At 47.6% G+C, this 24,539-nt stretch overlaps 2 protein-coding genes across 24 annotated transcripts in view; one reads left to right on the top strand and one right to left on the bottom strand.

Annotated features, from left to right (window-relative positions):
- Positions 1-6,157: 6,157 nt before the first annotated feature.
- Positions 6,158-15,889, top strand: ASB8 (ankyrin repeat and SOCS box containing 8). 7 transcript variants are annotated; one of them, XM_017975788.4, is made up of 5 exons: positions 6,158-6,220; positions 6,431-6,545; positions 10,254-10,410; positions 12,459-12,563; positions 13,707-15,889. In XM_017975788.4, the coding sequence occupies exons 3-5, from the start codon at positions 10,282-10,284 to the stop codon at positions 14,337-14,339; spliced, it is 867 nt and encodes a 288-aa protein (XP_017831277.1). In that variant the 5' UTR covers positions 6,158-6,220; positions 6,431-6,545; positions 10,254-10,281; the 3' UTR covers positions 14,340-15,889. The 7 variants fall into 7 exon arrangements, with proteins under 7 accessions (XP_017831277.1, XP_009001471.1, XP_009001470.1 ...); XM_009003223.5 differs by having other exon boundaries at positions 6,428-6,545; XM_009003222.6 differs by lacking the exon at positions 6,431-6,545.
- A 1,900-nt stretch (positions 15,890-17,789) lies between these two features.
- Positions 17,790-24,539, bottom strand: part of PFKM (phosphofructokinase, muscle) — a 52,115-nt gene continuing 45,365 nt past the window's right edge. For all 17 annotated transcript variants that reach the window (XM_078338192.1, XM_078338197.1, XM_078338207.1 and 14 more), the window contains 6 exons: positions 21,418-21,582; positions 20,020-20,081; positions 19,687-19,798; positions 18,750-18,849; positions 18,565-18,670; positions 17,790-18,323 (listed from right to left, as the gene is read on the bottom strand). In XM_078338192.1, the coding sequence (XP_078194318.1) occupies positions 18,179-18,323; positions 18,565-18,670; positions 18,750-18,849; positions 19,687-19,798; positions 20,020-20,081; positions 21,418-21,582 (690 nt within the window). In that variant the 3' untranslated portion in view covers positions 17,790-18,178. The remainder of the gene's footprint in view (positions 18,324-18,564; positions 18,671-18,749; positions 18,850-19,686; positions 19,799-20,019; positions 20,082-21,417; positions 21,583-24,539) is intronic.

Raw genomic sequence — 24,539 nt, 5'->3', positions numbered from 1 at the left:
ATTTGATAATTTCTGGCAGAGAATTAAAAACCTGTTGTGAAGGGCCTTATGTTACCGCGTAGAAGCTTGCAGTGCAGAATTCCTCTCCCCCGGCCACTGTCGCTCTGAAAGATCCACTCAAAATCAGGAAAGGGTATGGAGCCAGCCAAGTGAAAAAGGAGATTTTTACTCCAAGAAGGAGTTGCTCAAACGACTGTGGACATTCAGTTATGGCAACGCTCGAAGGGCAAGACACCCGGTCTGTCACCTGGGATACCCCATATCCACAGTCTGGATACCAGCACCGTGGGGCAGTGACAGCAGCAATCGTTACAGGCAAAACATGACTATCACATTTCCAGTTCAAGTTTACGCCAAGGTCTGAAGATAGGTCCATTAGTCATACCGTTGATCGACACCATCTCATGAGCACTGCTTGAGTGCAGAACTGGAATTAGAGGGAAGGAAAGAAAAAACAACGACCTAAAAGTCTTACGGGAGACACAGCACACTAAAACACAGAATTCATGGAATCACTTGTAATCAAAACATCAAGAACAGAAATGACCAACTAAAATATGCAGGGATGGAATCTGAACAGTGAATGCAAGGTTCATGGGATGTCATCAAAATACAAGTTTATTTTTCATCTTTTTCCACTTTAAAAACATTTTTTCTGGCCAGGTATGGTGGCTCCTGCCTGTAACCTTAGCACTTTGGGAGGCCAAGGCGGGTGGATCTCTTGAGGTCAGGAGTTCAAGACCAGCCTGGCCAACATGGCTCTACTAAAAATGAAAAAATTAGCTGGGCGTGGTGGCGGGCACCTGTAATCCCAGCTACTTGGGAGGCAGAGGCTCAAGAATTGCTTGAACCTGAGAGGCAGAGGTTGCAGTAAGCCAAGATGGCACCACTGCACTCCAGCCTGGGCAACAGAGCGAGACTCCTTCTCCAACAAACAAAGAAACAAAAGCATTTTTTATGGGAAGATAATAATCTTCTCCTGCTTCTGAATAGAAAACTGGGGGGATTTCCTGACTTTTTGGCTCACTCTTTGATAACTGGCAATCCTTTAAGTTAACAGTCACTTTAAACCAAATAGTCTCGAGTTAGTAGTTAGAATATTTCCAGTTCAAAACGGTAATCAAATACTTCAGCCTTCATTCTAAGGTACTAATCGAACACTGCTCTTCTTCCTCCTCCATGTAAGACACATGTCTGGTGGCTGCCTAGAGCTTTCTCCTCAACTTTCTTCCTACCCCGCTAGCTAACTGCTGTTGAATCTGCTTGTGTAAAAGTGGGAGGAGGCAGGAGAGCTGAGGGGATAGGGCAGTTCTTTCTTTCTTGGCAGGGTAGGTCTGCACTACCCGGGTCTTGCAGATGGTTAAAGCTGACTCTTTTCCTTAAAGTGCTTTTAAAGATTCTTTGCAGATTCCCATCATCAGAGATCTCTCTCACCTGAGTTCTGTCGATTGTAGGATTCCCGTGTTCATTTCTGGCTTCTGGCCACTGTATCCCCCCATGCCTCTAGACAGCCCCTTTGGATAGACCAAAGGGGAGCCCACGTTGGCTGTTTTCCATGTGGCCACATCCGGTCCAGGGAAGCATTTCTACATTCATTATCCCTGCTGAATCTGGGTCTCCAGGCAGATTGCAATGCGGCCACCTCCACTTCGTGGCTACAACCCTCTTTATAAGTAAGCTTTGGTGCAGGTCCTTGTCTTACAACGATGGGGAACAATCTTCAAGCTCTCTGGTCCCACAGAAGCCCCTCTTTAGGCAACATCAGCGCTTCTTCTCCATGTGGGTAGGAGGAGAGTGGGGACTCAGCACATACAGATTTCTCCCCAAGAAGCCTCTTCGCAGACCCCTCCCTTCCCTCACTCTCTCGATCCCGCCATGAGGTAGAACTGTTTGTCAACACTGACTTTAGACATAGCAATGTTGTCGAGTTAATCATCTTTAATTGCAATTGAGGTTGCTCATATCTGTTTCCCAACCCTTGATAATGAGAGACTGCCTCTCTCCATTTCTGTCTTCCCTGGAGACTTGAGCACAAAGCCTGGAAGAAACTAGGTGCTCAGTAAATGTCTGATGAAAGGATTATGGAATGTAACTGAAACCAACTTTTGCTGTGCACTGACTTCTCAGAGACACTTCAAAGTGACCAGTGTGGGCCAACTGTCTCTTGCCTGGCTGACATGAGCCTTGGGGCCCAACCGAGTAGAGTCTGCCAGGGCAATTTGTGATACTCTTGCCAAGGCAATTCTGCATGCAAGAGGAAGTGTGGCGGGACTGGGGGCTCACTGGTGGCTGCCTGGCAATCTGGCCTCTCAGGCGGCGAGGCCACCAAGCACCCTTGAGGTGGTCAGGGCCTGCAGAAGGGCTGCAGAGACTGCACATGCCCCTTGAATCCCAGGCCTATTTCCTGGAAATCTTTATCATTCACATTTGCTATTGGAGGAGGTTTACTGGCTGGAGTGAAGTACTTCAAGATAGAAAAGACAGGCGGGGCGTGGTGGCTCAAGCCTGTAATCCCAGCACTTTGGGAGGCTGAGGCAGGTGGACCACGAGGTCAAGAGATCGAGACCATTCTGGTCAACATAGTGAAACCCCGTCTCTACTAAAAATACAAAAACTTAGCTGGGCGTGGTGGCGCGTGCCTGTAATCCCAGCTACTCGGGAGGCTGAGGTGGGAAAATTGCCTGAACCCAGGAGGTGGAGGTTGCGGTGAGCCGAGATCGCGCCATTGCACTCCAGCCTGGGTAACAAGAGCGAAACTCTGTGTCAAAAATAAAACAAAAACAAAAAGATAGAAAAGACAGAGAGCTAGAGAAGAAATGATAGTGAAGCATCAACAAGCCTTCACTGGGGGGCCATTTTCCCTCACAACACGTTTGGAGAGCCTAAAACTGACAAGGACTCCCTGGGTCGGTGGCTGCTGACTTATTCTGGTTTCAGTCGTCACCCTGACAGCTGTCCAGAAGAACTAGAAAAAATGATTCACGTCATGGATGTGACAGTATTTCAACTCTGCCAAATTTAACTCTGCTTTTCATCACCACTGACCCAGAAAGGGACACAAAAAAGGCCATTGTAAATTATGCGAAAGAATTTTCTCCCAAATTGGTTACCACAAAAGAGGAGATCAATCACGTGGCCAGAGCATACACAGTATGTCGCAGCTCTAGCCCCAAAGATGAAGATGAAGACTACGTCAGTGAATCACACAATAATAACGTCTTTGACTGCGCCACGTGGTGAGTTTCCAGATTATTTTGTCCAGACCAGGAAGAATGCAGAAATTGTAGCTGGTTCAAATGCTGCACACATCAGGGCACACAGGAAAAAAGAGCCAGCCAAAGCAGTGATGCTGGGTGCAATATTCTCTTGTTAAAGATGAAGGAAGCATCCAGGCGCGGAGGCTCTCACCTGTAATGCCAGCACTTTGGGAGGCCGAGGTGGGTGGATCACCCGAAGTCAGGAGTTTGAGACCAGCCTGGCCAACATGGTGAAACCCTGTCTCTACTAAAGGTACAAATTAGCCAGGCATGGTGGTACCTATCTGTAATTCCAGCTAATCGGGAGGCCGAGGCAGGAGAATCGCTTGGGAGGTGGAGGTTGCAGTGAGCTGAGATTGTGCCACTACAGTCCAGCCTGGGTGACAGAGTGAGACTCCATCTCAAAAAAACGAAGAAAAAAAAAAAGAGGAAGGAAGCTTTGTCTTCCGTGGGAAAAAAAAAAATATATATATATATATATATATATGAAATGGCCTTTGTATCATTTACCGTGAGAACATTTCTATTTTGAATGAGCATGTTACTCTTGGGTTCAGTCAAAATAGATTCTTGGAACTGTAAGATTACAACTCAAAGTCTCTCAAGGAGCTGTGGTGAGACCAGAGGACCAAGTCAAAACGAAGTCAGTGAAGAGTGGAGGAAGCCCATGGAAGGGCACAGCATAGGGAGGCAGAGCCAGTGCTCCCATGATGAATGGGCTCTCCCAGCAGCTCTGTCAGCTCGTCCGTGTTTTGGACCCTTGCTCATGCCGGCTGTAGGACTGAATTTCACAGAAAAGAATAATTTTCATAGTGCTTTGGCTTCTCTCTTCTTGAGTTCTTTGCTCTGAGTTCTTGGTGGCCGATAACAACGAGAATAGGCTCTCTGCCATTCAGAGTTGATCTTCATACCTGAAAGCATAAGTTTTGTCTTCCTTGTTAGTGAATATCACTGTCAGGTTTGCTCTACTGCCCTATCAGCAGGTGCTGATTTGACTAATGAAGATGAAATCTATTGTTTGGGGAAAATAAGTTAGTTTTATTTCTCTAGGGGTCTTTTATGTGATTTTTTTTTGCTCAGTGATGTGCTAGGTTTTCAATGCCATGCCACATGGAAATGAAAAGATATTGATCATGCGTGTGACATAGAGTACTTTTCTGCATATACTGAGTTGCATGCCTTGTAAAATAAAAGTCTATTTGGTTTTTCAATAAATAAATAAAATAACCTGTATTGAGAGCCTATTTTATCACTCCCTGGGAGACTTCACTCATTCTTACATTTAAGATGCTGGTGGTTTCCCAGAATTTATCTATTTCAGCATTTTCCAACCAGGACATTTGAAAGATGTGGCCCAGCATGGTGACTTATGCCTGTAAGCCCAGCACTTTGGAAGTCTGAGGAGACAGGATCACCTGAGGTCAGTTTGAGACCAGCCTGGCCAACATGGTGAAACCCCTTCTCTACTAAAAATAAAAAAATAAAATAGCCAGGTGTGGTGGCAGATGCCTGTAGTCCCAGCTACTCAGGAGGCCGAGGCAGGAGAAGTGCTTGAACCTGGAAGGCCAAAGTTGCAGCGAGCTGAGATCACGCTGAGATCATGCCATCGCACTCCAGCCTGGGTGACAAGAGCAAAACTACATCTCAAACATAAAAAATAATTGCCAACATTTGCAACTTGGAAGAATTCACTGTTTTAAAAAATCTGGATTTCAGCTTCTTTTGAAAAAACGGACAATTTCCCCATGGTGCAGTGGCAGGATGCGGAGGGCATATTGCTACATGGCAAAAGGTCAGGAGGTTTCAGTTCACCATCTTTTCCCTGAAGGACACAAACTGTCTGGGCCTGCTTACATTTCTCTCTCTTTTTTTTTTTTTTTTTTTTTTGTCTTTTTTGAGATGGAGTTTCGCTCTTGTCGCCCAGGCTGTAATGCAATGGCGCAGTCACAGCTCACTGTAACCTCTGCCTCCCGAGTTTAAGCGATTCTGCTGCCTCAGCCTCCCGAGTAGCTGGGATTACAGGGCATGCGCCACCATGCCCGGCTAATTTTGTTTTGTTTTTTGTTTTCTCGGGGTTTCTCCACATTGATCAGGCTGGTCTCGAACTCCCAGTGTCAGGGGTGATCCGGCCGCCTCGGCCTCCCAAAGTGCTGGGATTACTGGCGTGAGCCGCCGCGCCCGGCCGAATCTCTAATTGTTAGATTTGGTACAAGCTTTGGCGAGTAGGTGCGAGGCTGCCGGGAAGACCACACTCCTGGCCGCCTGAATGGGCGGCTTCACTCCTCCCATGCACCAGCACCGGGAGCTCGTGCTTTGCACAGAAGGTCACTCAGACATGTCATCGTTTCTTTGCTCGAACCCTAATAATAGTTATAAATAAAGGCGCTTTATTCCGCCCCATCTGGAATGCCAGACTTCTTGGGTGGTTGAATTTGTCTTTGATATGGTTTACTTGAAGGAGGATGGACAAGGGACAGAACGGTTCCGGGGAGCGTAGATTTATTCCACCATGTCAATAATGCCGGAAGTGTTTTTATTTGCCAAAGACACTTCTTATTAAGAGTTTAGTCTCCTAAGCAATTGAGCGATTGTAGATGGACCCACTGCTGGCCTGGTCCACCCAGGTGCAACCATATGGAATCGGCTCAACAGCCATAGTTCCTTATCATTTTCCGCCACTGCAGGACCAAGACCCGAGCCCCGCCGCCAGGACCGAGAACGTTGCATTGCGCCTGCGCTCAAAACCTCTGCGCCAAAGGAGCCGGTAAGCCCTTAACTAGGCCTCGGGAGGACGCAAGCTGCTGCACGAGTCTGCGCAGGCGCGCCCCCCTGACGAACGCTCGCCAGTGCGCAGGCGCCTATCTTAGCTGGTCTTCTCGTCCCGGGGCTTGCCGCCGAGGGGTTCTGCTTCCGGGTCACGCCTTGACAGCGGCTTCCCACACCCCGCTCAGCCTTGCAATTCGGTGAGTGGGGTTCTTGGTGCGGGAAGGTCTACAGCCCGGTTTCCCAGCCCGGGTATCACGCCCAGTAACGCTCCTCCACCCCCAGGTCGAAGCGCTCTAGCTCTCGAGGCTGAGCCTTCGTTCCGGGCCTTAGGAGGCAGATCCAGGAGGGAACCGTTCCCCTTTTGAGGCCCCCCCAACACAAATTGCGTGATTCTGTTTCCGCAGCAGACCTGCCGGAGTGCTGCGATCTGTTGGGAGCCTGTGCGTTGAAACCGCACGTCCTCGCATTCGTGCCCGCGCCCCTAACCTCAGCGAGACAGCTGCCGCGAGCCCTCCGCAGCAGGTGCGGTGGGATTAGGGGCGCTGCAGGCTCAGCCAGTTCTCCCGGGGCGGGAGGGGGCGGGGAGGCCGAGGCCTCGCTCGCATTACAGTTGCTGAGTCTTTTTTTTTTTTTTTTTTAAGCTTCGCAATAAATGCCCTTTGGTGTTTTCTCTGGATCCCATAGCAAAGGAAAACGAGGGAGACGGGGCTTTCAGCTCTAGCAGAGCTGACAAGTGGGGGCCAAACCGTACACCGGCTGCTCTCTGGTGATATCGAGTTTAGATTTCCGACCGTTCCTGACAGTGAATGCGGTTAATTTGCCCTGAAGTTTCACTCCTTTACCGGAAGCTTTCAGGCAGCAGCAGACCACTGACCATACTCTTAGGAGTTCTTAGCCCGGAATCCAAGAGCGCCCCCAAATCAGACCGCAGTGTTTAGTTACATCAGATTATCGTGGCCCAGAAATGGTTAATGAAACCACTTTATTTATTTTAATTTTTGATTTTTTTTTTTGTACAGACGGTTAGGTGTGGGCGTCGCCTCACCATGTTGCCCAGGCTGGTTCTGAACTTACAGGTTCAAGAGCTCCTCCTGCCTTGGCCTCCCAAAGTGCTGGGATTATAGGCAACACAACCACTTTGGTCCAAGCCCACTGCTTTAGATGCTGTGTCTCCGCTCCCATTCTTGGAATTCCAACTCTAATGCACCTCTGTCTTTTTTATTCCTTTTTCCTCGAAACAAAAAAATTATAAGATACAGACCCTTGTCTCACATATGCCAAATCTAAACTATCTAGAAAATGTCATAGACATATAAACAAGTTTGTGAGCTTATTCATGCATAACAGGGAAGAAAAGTACACAATTTGAATTATCGATGTGTATATTTTTAACTTGTATTCTATTGATTAATAGAATTTACATCTAATATAAATGGCTGCTGATTCACAAAATAGAAACTATCCGAATTTATAGTATATAATACATAAAGGGATACTCCATCACAAAAAGCAAAAATAAATTGGCCAGGCGCGGTGGCTCACATCTGTAATCCCAGCACTTTGGGAAGCCGAGGCGGGTGATCACCTGAAGTCAGGAGTTTGAGACCAGCCTGGCCAACGTGGTGAAACCCTGTCTCTACTAAAAATGCGAAAATTAGCCAGGCGTGGTGGTGCACACCTGTAAATCCCAGCTACTCAGGAGGCTGAATCATGAGAATCACTTGAGCCAGGTAGGTGGAGGTTGCAGTGAGCCAAGATTGCACCACTGCACCCCAGACTGCGTGACAGAGTGAGACTCTAAAAAAAAGATGCAAAAAATGATATGTTACTATTTTGAGATGGAGTCTTTCTCTTTTGCCTCAACTGAGTGCAGTGGCAAGATCTCTGCTCACTGCAACCACTGCCTCCCAGGTTCAAGCAATTCTCCTGCCTCAGCCTTGCAAGTGGCTGGGACTACAGGTGCACCACACCCGGCTAATTTTTTTTATTTTTAGTAGAGATGGGGTTTTACCATGTTGGTCAGGCTAGTCTCAAACTGCTGACCTCAGGTGATCCACCCACCTTGGCCTCCCAAAGTGCCAGCATTACAGGCATGAGCCACCGCGCCCTGCCAAAAAATTATGTATTATTAAATGACCAAAATAATTTCGTATGCATAATGTGCTTATTTACTTCAAGTCTTGAATTTCTTAGGATCTCAAGTAATAAACTTTACATTGGTTCAACAGATATTTAGAACCTACCATGTGTCAGGTACTGTTGAAAAAGTAAGTATCATTATTTCCAAGGAGCTTATAATAAGGACAGAGATTTCTAAGCACTTGCATCTAGAGAGCTGATACTGTGTATTATGTTTTCTCTATAGTTTTTGATATGTGTTGTTTCATAGAAATGCTCTACCTTACTGGCTGTAATTTTAAATGGTCCCTAACTCTTGTCTCTTATACAGCCAGACCTTTTAAATTGAACTGAAGCATTATTTTCTTCTTCTGCCCTAGAACTGTCCTATTGTGGTTTCAACATGTATTTCACCAAGTCTGTTTCTCAGTTGTCACGAATAACTAATTATTAAAAATTTTGGCTGGGCATGGTGGCTCACAGTTTTAGAAAAATATGCAGATTTTAAAACGAGTTAAAGACAGGAAGTGGTGGCTCATACCTGTAATCCCAGCACTTTGGGAGGCCGAGGTGGGTGGATCACAAGGTCAGGAGTTCAAGACCAGCCCGGCCAACATGGTGAAACCCTTTCTCTACTAAAAATACAAAAAATTAGCTGAGTGTGGTGGTGGGCACCTGAAATCCCAGTTACTTAGGAGACTGAGGCAGCAGAATTGCTAGAACCTGGGAGGTGGTGGTTGCAGTGAGCCAATCGTGCCACTGCACTTCAGCCTGGGTGATAGAGGAAGACTCCACCTTGGAAAAAAAAATTTAACTCATTTATTTTTGAGATGGAGTCTCACTCTGTTGCCAAGGCTGGAGTGCAGTGGTGCAATCTCAGCTCACTGCAACTTCTGCCTCCCGGTTCAAGCAATTCTCCTGCCTCAGCCCCTGAGCAGCTGAAATTATAGGTGGACGACACCAGGCCCAGCTAATTTTTTTGTAGTTTTAGTACAGATGGGCTTTCACCATGTTGGTCAGGCTGGTCTCGAACTCCTGATCGCAGGTGATCTATGGACTTTAATTTTCTCCTAGTTTCATGTAGATGACTCTAAAGTAGTTATACATTTGCTTTCCTTTCTTACTTTAGAATATTACCTCAAATATTTCCTTTTTCTCCCTCTGCTGAAGACACTTGAAAATATTTCAGATGCCTTTTCATTATTAAGATAGATCTGGGCTGGGCGCAGTGGCTCACGCCTGTAATCCCAGCACTTTGGGAGGCCGAGGCGGGTGGATCACGAGGTCAAGAGATCGAGACCATCCTGGTCAACATGGTGAAACCCCGTCTCTACTAAAAATACAAAACTTAGCTGGGCGTGGTGGTGCAAGCCTGTAGTCCCAGCTACTCAGGAGGCTGAGGCAGGATAATTGCTTGAACCCAGGAGGCAGAGGTTGCGGTGAGCTGAGATCGCGCCATTGCACTCCAGCCTGGGTAACAAGAGCCAAACTGTCTCAAAAAAAAAAAAAAGATCTATTTGCTCCATAGCCTTCTTCCTCTCTTGTCACAGGTAACAATCACTTCTATACTGTTCAGTCAGTCACCCAACCAATATTTGTTAATACCTGCCTTTTGCGAGATTCTGTGGCTGGCCTTCCATGGGTGGAAAAGCAGAAGACAAAGCCCTTGCCTTCCAGTTGATTACAGTTTAGGCAGAGAAACAATATGTACATGACTATATTGCAAGGCCAGTGTTATAAATAACTTAATGGTGGTGCTGATCATAAAAACCACAAAGATTCAAAGAAGAAAAATCATGTTTTGTGACCTCTTCAGCCTTTCAAAAATCCTATTCCTTGCCCAGTCTTGTCTGTAAACCACGCAGAGCTCCACAGGGGTCTTAGTACCTCTTAGGGAAATCTTGTGCTGGACTGGAGTAAAACGTCTGTGTCCAGGTTTTTCCAACTCCCTCGGCACCTGTTATAATTCAGTTCCTTATGGTTATGAAAATAGTGTTAATCACTCCTTGAAATCTGCTTTTAGTATTGGGAAGGCCTCAGAGAAACACCTAACCCTAGAGACAGGCGTGCTCAGTGATACCGTATAGGCCTAAAGCTTCTTTGTTTCAGCAGTTTGGAGCATGTGAACACCTGAACCTTGATGAGTTCCAGTATGTGGTATATTATGCAGAGCATTCAGAGCAAATACTCTCTTTCGGAGCGCTTAATCCGAACAATTGCTGCCATCCGTTCCTTCCCACATGATAACGTAGAGGACCTCATCAGAGGGGTGAGTGTGCTGGTATTGACAGGAGAGTGCTTTGCGATGTGAAGTGGGAACGCTCTGTAAACCCTCATGTAAATCCTCATTCACTCAGCTCAAGATCACAAGGAGTTTTTACATCTTGTTAAATCATTAACTTGATCATTGAAATCCATTTCCCCATGTTTGCTTTGCTTCCCTTCTCCCTTTTACTTTGTGTATCTGACATTTTTCTTCATGGAATATGTTCTCAATAACCCTAGTCTCATGTTCTTTGTAAAATATCTAAATATAATGCATATGTAATCCATTGAACTCCAAGTCTGTTTTACTGACGGAGGAGGTGGGCAAAGCAGAGGTGGTTTTCATGTTTATTTTTTGAGCCAGGGCTTCGCTTTTGTCCAGGCTGCAGTGCAGTGGCGCGAACCTGGCTCATCACAGCCTTGACCTCCCAGGCTCAAGCGATCCTTTCACCTCAGCCCCCTCAAGTAGCTGGGACTACAGGCACATGCCACCATGTCCAGCTATATATTTTTAAAATTTTTTGTAAAGACAGGGTTTCACCATATTGCCCAGGCTGGTCTTGAATTCCTAAGCTCAGATGATCCACCGTGCCTGGACACAGGTGGTTTTTAAATCCTTGTGTCCCTTTCTTCATACCTGAGTTATAATAATTACAATGGAGAGATTTTTTTTACTTACGTTCTATGTTAAAAGCAGCTACCACTTCTGGTTCTGTAGAGGATATCAACCCCTAAAATGCATGGTAATTATGGTTTAAGAAAATACCTTAATTAGCTGATATTTAATCACCACTCTGCAATAATTGTTACGTGACTGGTACCCTAGGTCTTTACCATCCTCTTCTATGCCTTTGTCTTGTTGAAGAGAAGTTAACAGTAATTTTTTGATCACCAGAAGATGCATCCAGATGGTTACTTCTATGCATTCTTTAAGACTTTTTAGCTCCTCATTTACAGCCCGGATCTCTAGAGCTGCCTCAGCGTTACTGGGCACGACTGGAGAAGGAAGAGTCATGCAGGGTTAGCTTATTCTCAGCAAAAGTGGCGTCGGAAGACTCCATGGTAGAAACTTTGTCACATTCTAATTCTGGCTCTGCTGCTGAGTCATTCAGTGACTTCGGTCTGACTGGTATCTCCATCTCCTTTGATTTTTTTTTTGAGACGGAGTTTCGCTCTTGTTGCTCAGGCTGGAGTGCAATGGTGCGATCTCGGCTCACTGCAACCTCCGCCTCCCGGGTTCAAGCGATTCTCATGCTTCAGCCTCCTGAGTAGCTGGGATTACAGGCACCAGCCAGCATGCCAGTCTAATTTTTGTATTTTTAGTAGAGGCGGGGTTTCACCATGTTGGCCAGGATGGTCTCAAACTCCTGACCTCAGGTGACCTGCCCGCCTCAGCCTCTCAGAGTGCTGGGATTATAGGTGTGAGCCACCGCGTCCACCCTCTCCTTTGATTTTCAATAGAAGCACCAGCAAAAGCTAGGTGGTAAAGAATGCCGACCCTAAGAGGCTGCTTTGAAGATGTTTATAAACAAGGAAAAATGTGTTAAGATGGTGCCACTTAGTGTTGGTCATTTGCTGAATGGTCAAAAGGGCTTGCCGGTTCTTGCCGCTGTCCGAGAGACTCACTTTCCTACTTTTTCAGAACATGGTGGCCATAGAATTTTTTTTTCTAGTTTTTTCTAGTGTCCTAGTTTTTCAGAACAAGCTGGATTGTTGGTCCAGCTCTCCTACCTGATGATAAGGTTTCCAGCGCTTTGACACGTAAGATCATGCCTTCAGTGACGTCCCGGTGACCATCCGGCAGACCACCTTGTGGAGAAACTTAGTAACTTGATATAAGGAATTACAGCCGCTTTCCTTCATCTTCAGTGTGCCCCTTTGCTTTGGACATTGGCACTATATTGTGTAATTAATAGAAAAGGAAACGGGGGACTAGCAGTGCATCTATAAAACAGTCAGAGTTAGAGCTCTGTCCCCGGGGCTCTGTTCTGAATCCTGTCCTGCTGGGCAAGCTGGAGCTGAGCACACTGACCGGTTTTCTGCTGCCCACAGGGAGCAGATGTGAACTGCACCCATGGCACTCTGAAGCCCTTGCACTGTGCCTGTATGGTGTCAGATGCTGACTGCGTGGAGTTACTTCTGGAAAAAGGAGCCGAGGTAATGCTTCTAACACATCCACATTAATGATTCACTGAAATGTGAGCTTCATGCTTGCTTAGGGTTTCTCCCCATCACTCCTCCATCTCTTCCCTCCTCCAGTCTGAACTTTTAACTCAAGGTAATGTTGGCATAGTCAGTATTAAGGAAAATGTAACGGTAAATATATACAATGATCTAAGGGTTTCATTCCTTTGCCTTTCTGTCCCTGCCCCCCACTTGCTCCCATCTTATGGTACTCACGCTCTGCCTTTCTTTCTTTTCTTAAGCTGTCGCTGGCCATCACTTCCAGAAGCTTCCCTTGTCTGGCTTGTTTTTATTTCCATTTAATCTTCTCATTGCCTACTGTCTGTCCAGGAGATGTAAATACAGAGATCCCTCAACTCTGATTAAATCTAAAGTACCCCTAAAAGTACCTAGAGTACTTAAGAAGTAGTACTTAAGATAAAAAGCTTGAGCTTACTTAAATGTTTCAGGGTTTTTTCTAAATTGCATTAATAAGGGAATATGCTATTCAGAAATTTGAATAAAAAATTACAGGTGATGCTGTCAGCAAGCCAGCTACTTTTCCAGCACCGGAAGATTTGTGCTTTTCCCATCACATGCTTTCATTTGGGTTCTCTTGTGAATCCACAGCATATTTTTGCAAAGGTCTGACTCATATTCTAACATTTCACACTTCTCTGTATTGTTAAAGAACATAGCAAAGGCTGTGAATTTCAGTCTGGTTGCGACATTAGCCCCAGGTACAGAAAGGGTAAGAGAAGTAAAAGAATCCCAAACTCTGTGCTGTCAAGCAGCTTTCCAGTAAATGTCTTTCAGAGCGGTTTCAAGGACTGAGACTGAGTCCTGCCTTACCCCTTACTCTAATGAATAGAGAAATGAACGTTGCAGCAGAAACCTAAGTAATACAGCCCAGCTGGTCAATGCACATAACAGTGTTGACTGTTTGAGGACAGATCTTTTCCTTTCTGCTCCTGCATTTTCATCTTTATCACTGTGACTCCCTGGGAGTCGCTTGCTGGCCCTCCTGTTCAGAGCCCTGCATAGCAAAGGTAGCGGGTAACCATGCCAGTTTCTTTGCTGCCGTCCCGTCTTCCTTGCAGTAGTCTGTCTGCTGTGATAGTTCCTCCCTTTTTACAGGTGAACGCCCTGGATGGGTATAACCGAACAGCCCTCCACTATGCAGCAGAGAAAGACGAGGCTTGTGTGGAGGTCCTGCTGGAGTATGGTGCAAACCCCAATGCTTTGGATGGCAACAGAGATACCCCACTTCACTGGGCAGCCTTTAAGAACAATGCTGAGTGTGTGCGGGCTCTCCTAGAGAGTGGGGCTTCTGTCAATGCCCTGGATTACAACAATGATACACCGCTCAGCTGGGCTGCCATGAAGGGAAATCTTGAGAGTGTCAGCATCCTTCTGGATTATGGCGCGGAGGTCAGAGTCATCAACCTCATAGGCCAGACACCCATCTCCCGCCTGGTGGCTCTGCTAGTCAGGGGACTTGGAACAGAGAAAGAGGACTCTTGCTTTGAGCTTCTCCACAGAGCTGTTGGCCATTTTGAATTGAGGAAAAATGGTAGCATGCCACGGGAGGTGGCCAGAGATCAGCAGCTGTGTGAAAAACTGACTGTTCTGTGCTCAGCTCCAGGAACCCTAAAAACACTCGCTCGCTATGCTGTGCGCCATAGCCTGGGACTCCAGTATCTGCCGGATGCAGTGAAGGGCCTTCCACTGCCAGCTTCCTTGAAGGAATACCTGTTACTTTTAGAATAGCCCAGAGAAGGTGTTGGCACCGGCACGCAGGCAGCTCTGGGTGAGGTTGTACCTGCGGTACACTTTGTCACAGAAGTGTTCCTGTTGTGTGGTTTATAGATTTTGAAGCAGCATGTCACAATCGTAACCTCCATACCACCTCCCTCCCCAGACCAAACAGCCAAAGAAAAAAAAATCCCTTACTTTTATTTTCTTCTGTTGCTTACTTGGCTTTTTATATTGCCCTCTGCAAAAGAAGAGGGTCTCCCGCAACCCTTCCCTTAGGAAAGGAGTCAGCAGTGCAGCTAAATTTCTCTACAAAGATGGAAAGTACTTAATGAACGTGTGTGTGGTTTTCCTTTGGGGACGTGCTTAATGGTCCAGAAGAATCCCCTCTAGAAAGCGTTTTAGATCGGGTGCAGTGGCTCATGCCTGTAATCCATCCCAGCGCTTTGGGAGGCTGAGGCGGGCAGATCACCTGAGGTCAGGAGTTTCAGACCAGCCTGACCAATACGATGAAACCCCATCTCTACTAAAAATACAAAAACTAGCTGGGTGTGGTGACAGGCACCCGTAATCCCACCTACTCGGGAGGCTGAGACCGGAGAATCACCTGAACCCAGGAGGCAGATTGCACTCTAGCCTGGGCAACAAGAGCGAAACTCTATCTCAAAAAAAAAATCTGTGAAGAAGTTTAAGAAAAATCACAATTTCAGCTAACACAGTTGCATCCCAAAGATGAGGATACTGTAACCTCAAATGGTGCAGATTCAGAACTGGGCTGGATGACATCCCCCGTGTGCCATGTCCTTGGGCATTCGGAAGGGACTGGACCTCTCCCCTCATCAGAGGAGACAGCAGTCTTTGCGTCTTTCTCATGGTTGTGCCCAAGAGCCACAGTAGCTCTGAAATAACATACATAGCTGTATTACTACTATTTCAGAGATTATCTTGCTGCTTTCCTTATAGAAGAGAAAGCAGGTTCTGTGCAGTCCTAAGAACTGAAGTCCTCGGAACTGACCTTCGAATGCAGCTCTTTCTCTCCCTGAGAGCCAGTCTGTTCTAATGGGCTTCGCAGGCAGCTCCTGCACCTGCGGTGTTGGTTCCAGCAGGGAGGACCTTCAGGCTGGGCTGCCTTTTCCCGTGGGTCTTCATTCCCAGTGGAAAGTTCAGTCTGCTTACAGTTTGGAGTAACTTTTCTTTCAGTTGTTCCGGAAACGTTGCTTTTTACTGATTTATACAACACATTGGTGGGAGGGTAGAGTTGGGATGGGGTTGGAGAAAGCATAGAAGAGCTGCTTTTGTGATGGTCCATCTACCCAAAAGAGATCTGCTTTAGTGAACAATATGCTTTCATTTCATGTTGCTAAACTAGATCAAGTTGTTACTGATTTCAGATGACGTGTATGCAAATTTGAAAACTTTTTTTTTAAGTTGATTGGGAACTGCAATGAATGGAATCTACTGACACAGCTAATTGGAAAACAGATGTCCGCTTTTGTCCTTTTACTGCTGGTGTTTAAAAGACACCATTTAAAAAATGAAGAATAAATAAATAGTTCTAAAAGCAAGTTTGGCAATTTCTACTTTTCTCCAACCTCCCTTAGAAAAAAAGCTCATTTACTTCCTGTGTCTTCAATAGAACGTTGCATCCCAACCTTTCCCGTTAGGAGCAGTGATCTGAGCCTTGTTGGAGTGAACAGGAGGGCTTGGGCAGAGTATCTGAAGAGCTTCCCCTTCCTTTATGCCTCTCCCACCACAAAGCTGGAATTACTGTTGTAAGTTCTCAACCCTGGCTGCACATACAATGACCAAGGAAGCTTTTTAAAAACACTGGTGCCAAGATTTCACCTCATACCAATTCTTTGGAATTTTCTGGGGTAGGGCTGGGGGTTGAGTGCTTCAAATGTAGCCAGGAATGAGATCCCACTGTTTTAGTCAGTAGTTCTCAAGCCTAGTTATTGAAACCACCTAGGAAACATTTTAAAAATACTGAAGCAAGGCTCCACCCCCAAGATTGATTTAATTGGTCCAAAGCAGACCTGGTAGGTAGGGTTGGGTGCAGTGGCTCATGCCTGCAATCCTAACACTTTAGGAGGCTGAGGTGAAAGGATCGTTTTAGACCAGGAGTTGAAGTCCCCATCTCTACAAAAAAATAAATAAATAAAATAGACCTGGGCATGAGTATGTTCAAAGGTGCCAGGTGATCCTAATATTGCTAGATTTATAAACTGCTTTATATGCTATTTCTCATCATGGATACTTAATATTCTGGAAAAAAAGTTTGGCTATGTGGGAAAAAATATTACCTGTTTCTCAGTTATTTCCTAATCACTCGTGGTTGGTGGCTAATAAATTCTGCTTCGCCTGCACTTAAGAGTTCAAACACAGTTTCACTTAGCTTTTTAGCTCTGGGGAAAGAGCATGCACCATCACTGGTTTTTGTTTTGAGACAGCGTCACTGTCGCCCAGGCTGGAGTGCAGTTCTGCCTCCTGGGTTCAAGCAATTCTCCTGCCTCAGCCTCCCAAGTAGCTGGGACTAGAGGCACGTGCCACCATGCCCAGCTAATTTTTTTTTTTTTTGTATTTTTAGTACAGTAGGGTTTCACTGTGTTAGCCAGGATGGTCTCAATCTCCCGACCTCATGATCCACCTGCCTCGGCCTTCCAAAGCCTTGGGGTTGCAGGCAGGAGCCACCGCATCCGGCTGGTTTTCTGTTTTTAAGTGGTCTTCTCTATGCCTTTATTTTTCCAGAGTACCATTGTTCTCAATTTTTTACTCTTTACAGAGTGACATATTCCCTCTGATTAGCTTTACCCCCAGCTATCCTTCCCTCTTCATTTTCTCAAGGAAACAGCTCTAAGATTAAAGACAGTAGAGATCCTATAAATCAATGGCAATTAGCATGTAAAACGTTCTGAATGAAAGCCCGAAGTTCCCCTTCACTTCATCTTCATGGGCCTGCGGCTCTGGGGATCTGATGTGGCATAAGGACGCAGAGGCATGGGGAATGAGGATAAGGTTTGAAGTCAGAACCGTGTCTGAGTTCTACTTGAATAATATCGAAGGAAACATTATATAATCAATCACCTTGAGCTCCAGTGTCCTCCTTTCTGAAGTCAGGCTGTCACCATTGCCTTCCAGAAGCTATTTTGAGGATTCAGTGAGGAAATGCCTACTGCGGCGTTTGATATTGATTGTTCATTTTTCTTCCCACTAAAGAACTGTGCAAAGAGTACATGGCTGCCTTAATCCCTGACTGCAGCAACAAACCATCTCAGTCACTATTTAGGAGTTTCTAGAGTTTGGCAGTGATAATTTTTTGCACTGCCAGCAAGTGGTGTACTAGAGCTAATCCCTTCCTCCACCCCCGATATCCTGAGCATCTTCACTGCTTCATCAGGCGAGTGTCGGACCCACGGGGCCGACAGTATCACATTCCACTTGGGAAGATAATAGGAGAAGCAGAAGCACAGTGACCAGTTGGCATTTATTAGTGTAGTTACAATTTGTCACCGTAGTAAAAGTAGTAGAGGAACCAGGACTCTTTGTTATCACAAAGAAATAAATAAAGCTTATTTTTCGGAAAATTCTAACTGAGTAAGTGACATCTAGCAGTAGCACTAGAGGTGCCCAGCCTTGTGTGACAGATGAAGCTGGGGTAGAAGTCATGTTAAATTCTACCTAAAAGGAACTTCCATCCAGTGCCCCCTCTTCCAGCTCCTGGCCAGAGCTGATCGTGGCTGCAAGGTACAGAGTAAAAGGAAACCTAATGAAAAAAAACAGCTAAAACACTGACAGGATGTGGACTTATCAGGGGGTGAGCTGACCACAATCTGTTCCCCTCACTCCAGAGAGGTTTAGACGCCAGCTTCCCCGGACCGCTTCCGACTGATGTGCTCCAGGTGGGCGTGGTCTGAGGTGTCCAGGTCAATCTCGTACTTGGCCAGGATTTTGAGGATGGGCCTCAGTTTCAGCCACCACTGCTCCTTGGGGATTCGATGCCTACAGAGGGATGAGGTAGATGATGATAGTCTTTTAGCCCCCAGTCAACTTGTACCAAAGCCTTTATAGGAAGAAGTTAGACAGAACACGTTGGATTTAGGACATATGCATCGGATCTGAGATGGGTAAGAATACAGCTATTACTTCTTAAGAAATAGGATTAAAGACAGTGAGCAGGTTGAGGACAGTGGAGTGTGAAACCACCAGGGAGAGAACCACTCCAGAAAGCACATGTACTCACTCGAAATCCGTCTGGTCCTTCAGCTCAGTCACTGGTTGGAAGAGCAGAGCCCTCTTACGCATCCCCAGAACACAGCCAGAGTCCGGAGTATTGGCAAAAATCCGCCCTGCAGTAAGGAACGGTCAGTCAGCTTCTATACTGGAAACCAGCCTCTACGGAGGGCGCTCGCTCTCCCCTCCACCTACCGTTCCGGTAACTCTCTTTGATTTTCCCAGACATCCAGTTCATAGCCTTGGCGCCCATCTTAGTGGCAAAGTTCCTATCAAATGGAGTTGGGCTCCCACCCTGGAGAAAGAAACATAAAACTTACAGAGGGAAGGGCTCTACTGAAGTGGCAGAGATAATCTAGACACACGGAGAAAGAGGAAAGATGGGCCTCAGGTTTACAGCCCAAAACAGGAACCCAGAAGTCAAACTGTGAAAGGGTGCCCCAACGCAGCGCCAGGATCCAAGGCAAGCTGGCCCAGCACATTGGCCATTTGCCAGACAGAAGAGTAACTAGAGAAATGACTGGCCCCACAATCCCCTCTGAGCTCCACAGCTGCCAAATCACATTTCAGTCTTACTGGCCAATGGGTCAGTTGCCTGCCCCTTTTCAGCCCAGCAGCTTTTGCTGGTCACTGTCACTGATGACATAAAAGTGTTTTTCTGTGGCCCCATCTGGCTGCCCTTGGTAGCACCTCAGAATATAAAACACCACACAGATTTCCTTTGAACTAAGAGGAAGCAGGTAGGAAAGTGGGAATGTTTGCTGACATTTTTGTTGCAACTGGAAGTGAGAGGGAGGTGCTGCTGGCATCTAGTGGACAGAGACCAGGGATGCACAATGTCCTACATACACAGCTACCCCTGACAAATTATCATCCAGCCCCACAAGGCAAAGCTGCCAAGGTGAAAAACCCGGCCCTAAATGAAAAGGATGGCCCATATAATCTCTCAGGTTATTTCCAGGATGCAGATGACTGTATCTTTGATTCCATGACTGTAAGAGACTGCAGGCCCATGCTCTATGATGGCACTGCCAGCCTCCTCCGGAAGACTGGAAAAGGCCAGTGGAAGCCTCAGTGGCTGCTGGCAGGTATGGCTGCCTGATGAAGGGCATGACCGGGGTGTCTCTCCCACCTGCTGCATGTGACCAAGCACATTCTTCCTGCTGTCGAAGATGCCCTTTCCCTCCTCGGAGTACAGGTTGAAAATGAAGTCCGTGGTATAGTTCTCGTTGCACTTTTCATTCCTGCCACGTGGAAACCGAAGGCCCATGACTGTGGTTGCCTCCCCGACCTCCCCTTTCTGCCTTTGTTCTTTTTTTAGCTCCTCCCAGGGTTCAAGGCATAGCCTGGCCCCCTCCCCTTATATCTACAGATTCCTCAGGGTGTCCCAACCAGGGCCATTCTATAGGTTTGAGCCAAAGCTTGTTTTCCTTCTTCACTTAGGAACAAACCATGGATGAGGTACCTTAACACCAAGCCCCTTTTCACAGTTGTTTTCATCTTTTGCACCAGATGTTCAACATTTGCCTGAAAAAGAAAGAATAAATCCTAAGCCTAGCTGGGAGTGAGTGATGTTGGGGATGAATCTCTCTTCTTCCACACCAGGCCTCGCCAGGGAGGAGAGAGAGAGACATGGAAGAGTTATTTACAATCCTGGGCCTGAACTGTGCCTAATTCCTTTAAGAAGCTCACTGTGGACTGAAAGTGAAACAAAGACTCCAAATGAGACAACAGGAAGAGGGAGCATTACACAGCTGCAGTAACTGTCAGGTTCAGCCCCTTTCTCCAACCTCCCTTTCCAAGCCTTTCAGGTTCCCCTTCCCTCAGAGGGCTGACTTGAGGTCACAGTACAGTCTTCAAGTGGGTTGCTTGTCTGCAAAGCAGTGATTCATCTGGAAGGGACGTGTTCTTTTTTTTTTTTGAGACGGAGTTTTGCTCTTGTTACCCAGGCTGGAGCGCAATGGCGCGATCTCCGCTCACCACAACCTCCGCCTCCTGGGTTCAGGCAATTCTCCTGCCTCAGCCTCCTGAGTAGCTGGGATTACAGGCACGCGCCACCATGCCCAGCTAATTTTTTGTATTTTTAGTAGAGATGGGGTTTCACCATGTTGACCAGGATAGTCTCGATCTCTTGACCTCATGATCCACCTGCCTCGGCCTCCCAAAGTGCTGGGATTAAAGGCAGGAGCCACCGTGCCCGGTCCGGGATGTGTTCTTTCATTTGAGCTTTGAGTTGAGCCAGAGGAGACAGACTCCCACCCTCCACTCGTGGTATGGGTTGGCTGGGATCTTGGATTACAGAGTTCCCTCATTCTGCTGCTAAACCTGCACTTTCTGATTCTTTCTCCTCCAGCAAACTGGGATCTAGCAAATAAGAAACATAGAATCCCTCTGTGAAATATAGGGGTTTAGAGCCCTATCCTAGAGGTCGAAGGGTATCTGTCTCAAAAGTAGAATGACAGCAAGGGAAATCTGAAGGGGGACATGAGGAAGTAGAAAGATCACTGACATCCTCAATCAGTAAACCATCTGCTCACTTAGGAGTTTAGAAAAGTTTTTTAACATCTCTAAACCTTCCTGCGTTATATGGAGATAGTATCCTCTTTGCATGTCTATTACGATGCAAAAATGCCCATAAAGGGCTTAGCTCTTTTTGAGCAGGCCACCATTCCAACAACAGTAGCTGAGGTCATACATATGAGGTGACACCAGAGAATGCCTGCATGGCACTCCTTCTGGTCTTCACAGGATTCTACAGACCAAGCAGCTCTGTCCTCCACTTGAGAGCTCATAGTTCAGATCACTGTGGAGATAGTCTGGAGACCGGGAAGAGATAAATAGCAGGCTCTGAGTGGCCAGCTACCTGCAGGTCTCGAATGGTGAAGGGCTCCTCAAAAATGTAGGCAGCGTCGGCCCCCGCTGCCAGTCCAGCCATGGTGGCCAGGTAGCCACAGTAGCCACCCATAGTCTCGATGATAAACACCCGACGCTTGGTGCCAGCTGCTGACTGCTTGATGCGGTCACAGGTCTGCAAGGACAATGGGTTACAGTCAGAAAGACATGATGAGGGGTCTGATTCTTGTCATTGTTTAATCTCTGCCATTAATTAAACTCTGGAACTATATCCTCCCCAGGCTGACAGGGCCCCTAGAGCTCATCAAATTCTTGCATTTAGGGTAACAGGCATATTTGCCAACCACACTGCAGAATTTCTCTCCTGGGAAGAAGGCTGCATCTGTCCTTTCTACTGCTGAGAAAATTAGACTGTATAATCTCAGAAGGAAAAAACAAAACAAAACAAAACATTTGGTATGCAGGGTATTGGTGCATTTCTAAGTGAGGAAAATGAACACTGTCACCCAGGCTGGAGTGCAGTCGCACGATCTCAGCTCACCGCAACCTCCGCCTCCCGGGTTCAAGCAATTCTCCTGCCTCAGCCTCCCAAGGGACTGGGATTACAGGCACCCACCACCACACCCAGCTAATTTTTGTATTTTTAGTAGAGACACATTTCACCATGTTGGCCAGGCTGGTCTTGAATTCCTAACCTCAAGTCACGCCTGTCTCGGCCTCCCAAAGTGCTGGGATTACAATTGTGAGCCACCACACCCAGCCAAAGAAGCGTTTTCAAACATTCCCACTGGTTTAATATAAAAAGTAGCTAGCTTTTTGGGACCGCACTCCGTTTAAGGATTGTAATCCTGGCCAGAAGGGATGGAAGTGGCGGCGGGCTCTCACCGTACAGATAGTATTGAGCGCCAAAAGGGATGGAAGGGGCGGTGGGCTCTCACCGTACAGATAGATAGTATTGAGCGCCAAAAGGGATGGAAGGGGCGGTGGGCTCTCACCGTACAGATAGATAGTATTGAGCGCCAAAAGGGATGGAAGGGGCGGCGGGCTCTCACCGTACAGATAGATAGTATTGAGCGCCAAAAGGGATGGAAGGGGCGGTGGGCTCTCACCGTACAGATAGATAGTATTGAGCGCCAAAAGGGATGGAAGGGGCGGCGGGCTCTCACCTTACAGATAGTATTGAGCGCCAAAAGGGATGGAAGGGGCGGTGGGCTCTCACCGTACAGATAGATAGTATTGAGCGCCAAAAGGGATGGAAGGGGCGGTGGGCTCTCACCGTACAGATAGATAGTATTGAGCGCCAAAAGGGATGGAAGGGGCGGCGGGCTCTCACCGTACAGATAGATAGTATTGAGCGCCAAAAGGGATGGAAGGGGCGGCGGGCTCTCACCTTACAGATAGTATTGAGCGCCAAAAGGGATGGAAGGGGCGGCGGGCTCTCACCGTACAGATAAATAGTATTGAGCGCCAAAAGGGATGGAAGGGGCGGTGGGCTCTCACCGTACAGATAGATAGTATTGAGCGCCAAAAGGGATGGAAGGGGCGGCGGGCTCTCACCTTACAGATAGTATTGAGCGCCAAAAGGGATGGAAGGGGCGGTGGGCTCTCACCGTACAGATAGATAGTATTGAGCGCCAACAGGGGTGGAAGGGGCGGCGGGCTCTCACCGTACAGATAGATAGTATTGAGCGCCAACAGGGGTGGAAGGGGCGGCGGGCTCTCACCGTACAGATAGATAGTATTGAGCGCCAAAAGGGATGGAAGGGGCGGTGGGCTCTCACCGTACAGATAGATAGTATTGAGCGCCAAAAGGGATGGAAGGGGCGGTGGGCTCTCACCGTACAGATAGATAGTACTGAGCGCCAAAAGGGATGGAAGGGGCGGCGGGCTCTCACCGTACAGATAGATAGTATTGAGCGCCAAAAGGGATGGAAGGGGCGGTGGGCTCTCACCGTACAGATAGTATTGAGCGCCAAAAGGGATGGAAGGGGCGGTGGGCTCTCACCGTACAGATAGTACTGAGCACCAACAGGGGTGGAAGGGGCGGCGGGCTCTCACCGTACAGATAGTATTGAGCGCCAAAAGGGATGGAAGGGGCGGCGGGCTCTCACCGTACAGATAGATAGTATTGAGCGCCAAAAGGGATGGAAGGGGCGGTGGGCTCTCACCGTACAGATAGATAGTATTGAGCGCCAAAAGGGATGGAAGGGGCGGTGGGCTCTCACCGTACAGATAGTACTGAGCACCAACAGGGGTGGAAGGGGCGGCGGGCTCTCACCGTACAGATAGTATTGAGCGCCAAAAGGGATGGAAGGGGCGGCGGGCTCTCACCGTACAGATAGTATTGAGCGCCAAAAGGGATGGAAGGGGCGGCGGGCTCTCACCGTACAGATAGATAGTATTGAGCGCCAAAAGGGATGGAAGGGGCGGCGGGCTCTCACCGTACAGATAGTATTGAGCACCAACAGGGGTGGAAGGGGCGGCGGGCTCTCACCGTACAGATAGTATTGAGCGCCAACAGGGGTGGAAGGGGCGGCGGGCTCTCACCGTACAGATAGTATTGAGCGCCAAAAGGGATGGAAGGGGCGGCGGGCTCTCACCGTACAGATAGTATTGAGCGCCAAAAGGGATGGAAGGGGCGGTGGGCTCTCACCGTACAGATAGATAGTATTGAGCGCCAAAAGGGATGGAAGGGGCGGCGGGCTCTCACCGTACAGATGATAGTACTGAGCGCCAAAAGGGATGGAAGGGGCGGCGGGCTCTCACCGTACAGATAGTATTGAGCACCAACAGGGGTGGAAGGGGCGGCGGGCTCTCACCGTACAGATAGTATTGAGCGCCAAAAGGGATGGAAGGGGCGGTGGGCTCTCACCGTACAGATAGTATTGAGCGCCAAAAGGGATGGAAGGGGCGGCGGGCTCTCACCGTACAGATAGTATTGAGCGCCAAAAGGGATGGAAGGGGCGGTGGGCTCTCACCGTACAGATAGATAGTATTGAGCGCCAAAAGGGATGGAAGGGGCGGCGGGCTCTCACCGTACAGATGATAGTACTGAGCGCCAAAAGGGATGGAAGGGGCGGCGGGCTCTCACCGTACAGATAGTATTGAGCACCAACAGGGGTGGAAGGGGCG

Source organism: Callithrix jacchus, chromosome 9, assembly GCF_049354715.1.
Source record: "Callithrix jacchus isolate 240 chromosome 9, calJac240_pri, whole genome shotgun sequence".
NCBI classification, from domain to species: domain Eukaryota; kingdom Metazoa; phylum Chordata; class Mammalia; order Primates; family Cebidae; genus Callithrix; species Callithrix jacchus.
Note: the sequence above shows the minus strand (reverse complement) of the source record. Positions and strands in the feature narration are given on the sequence as shown.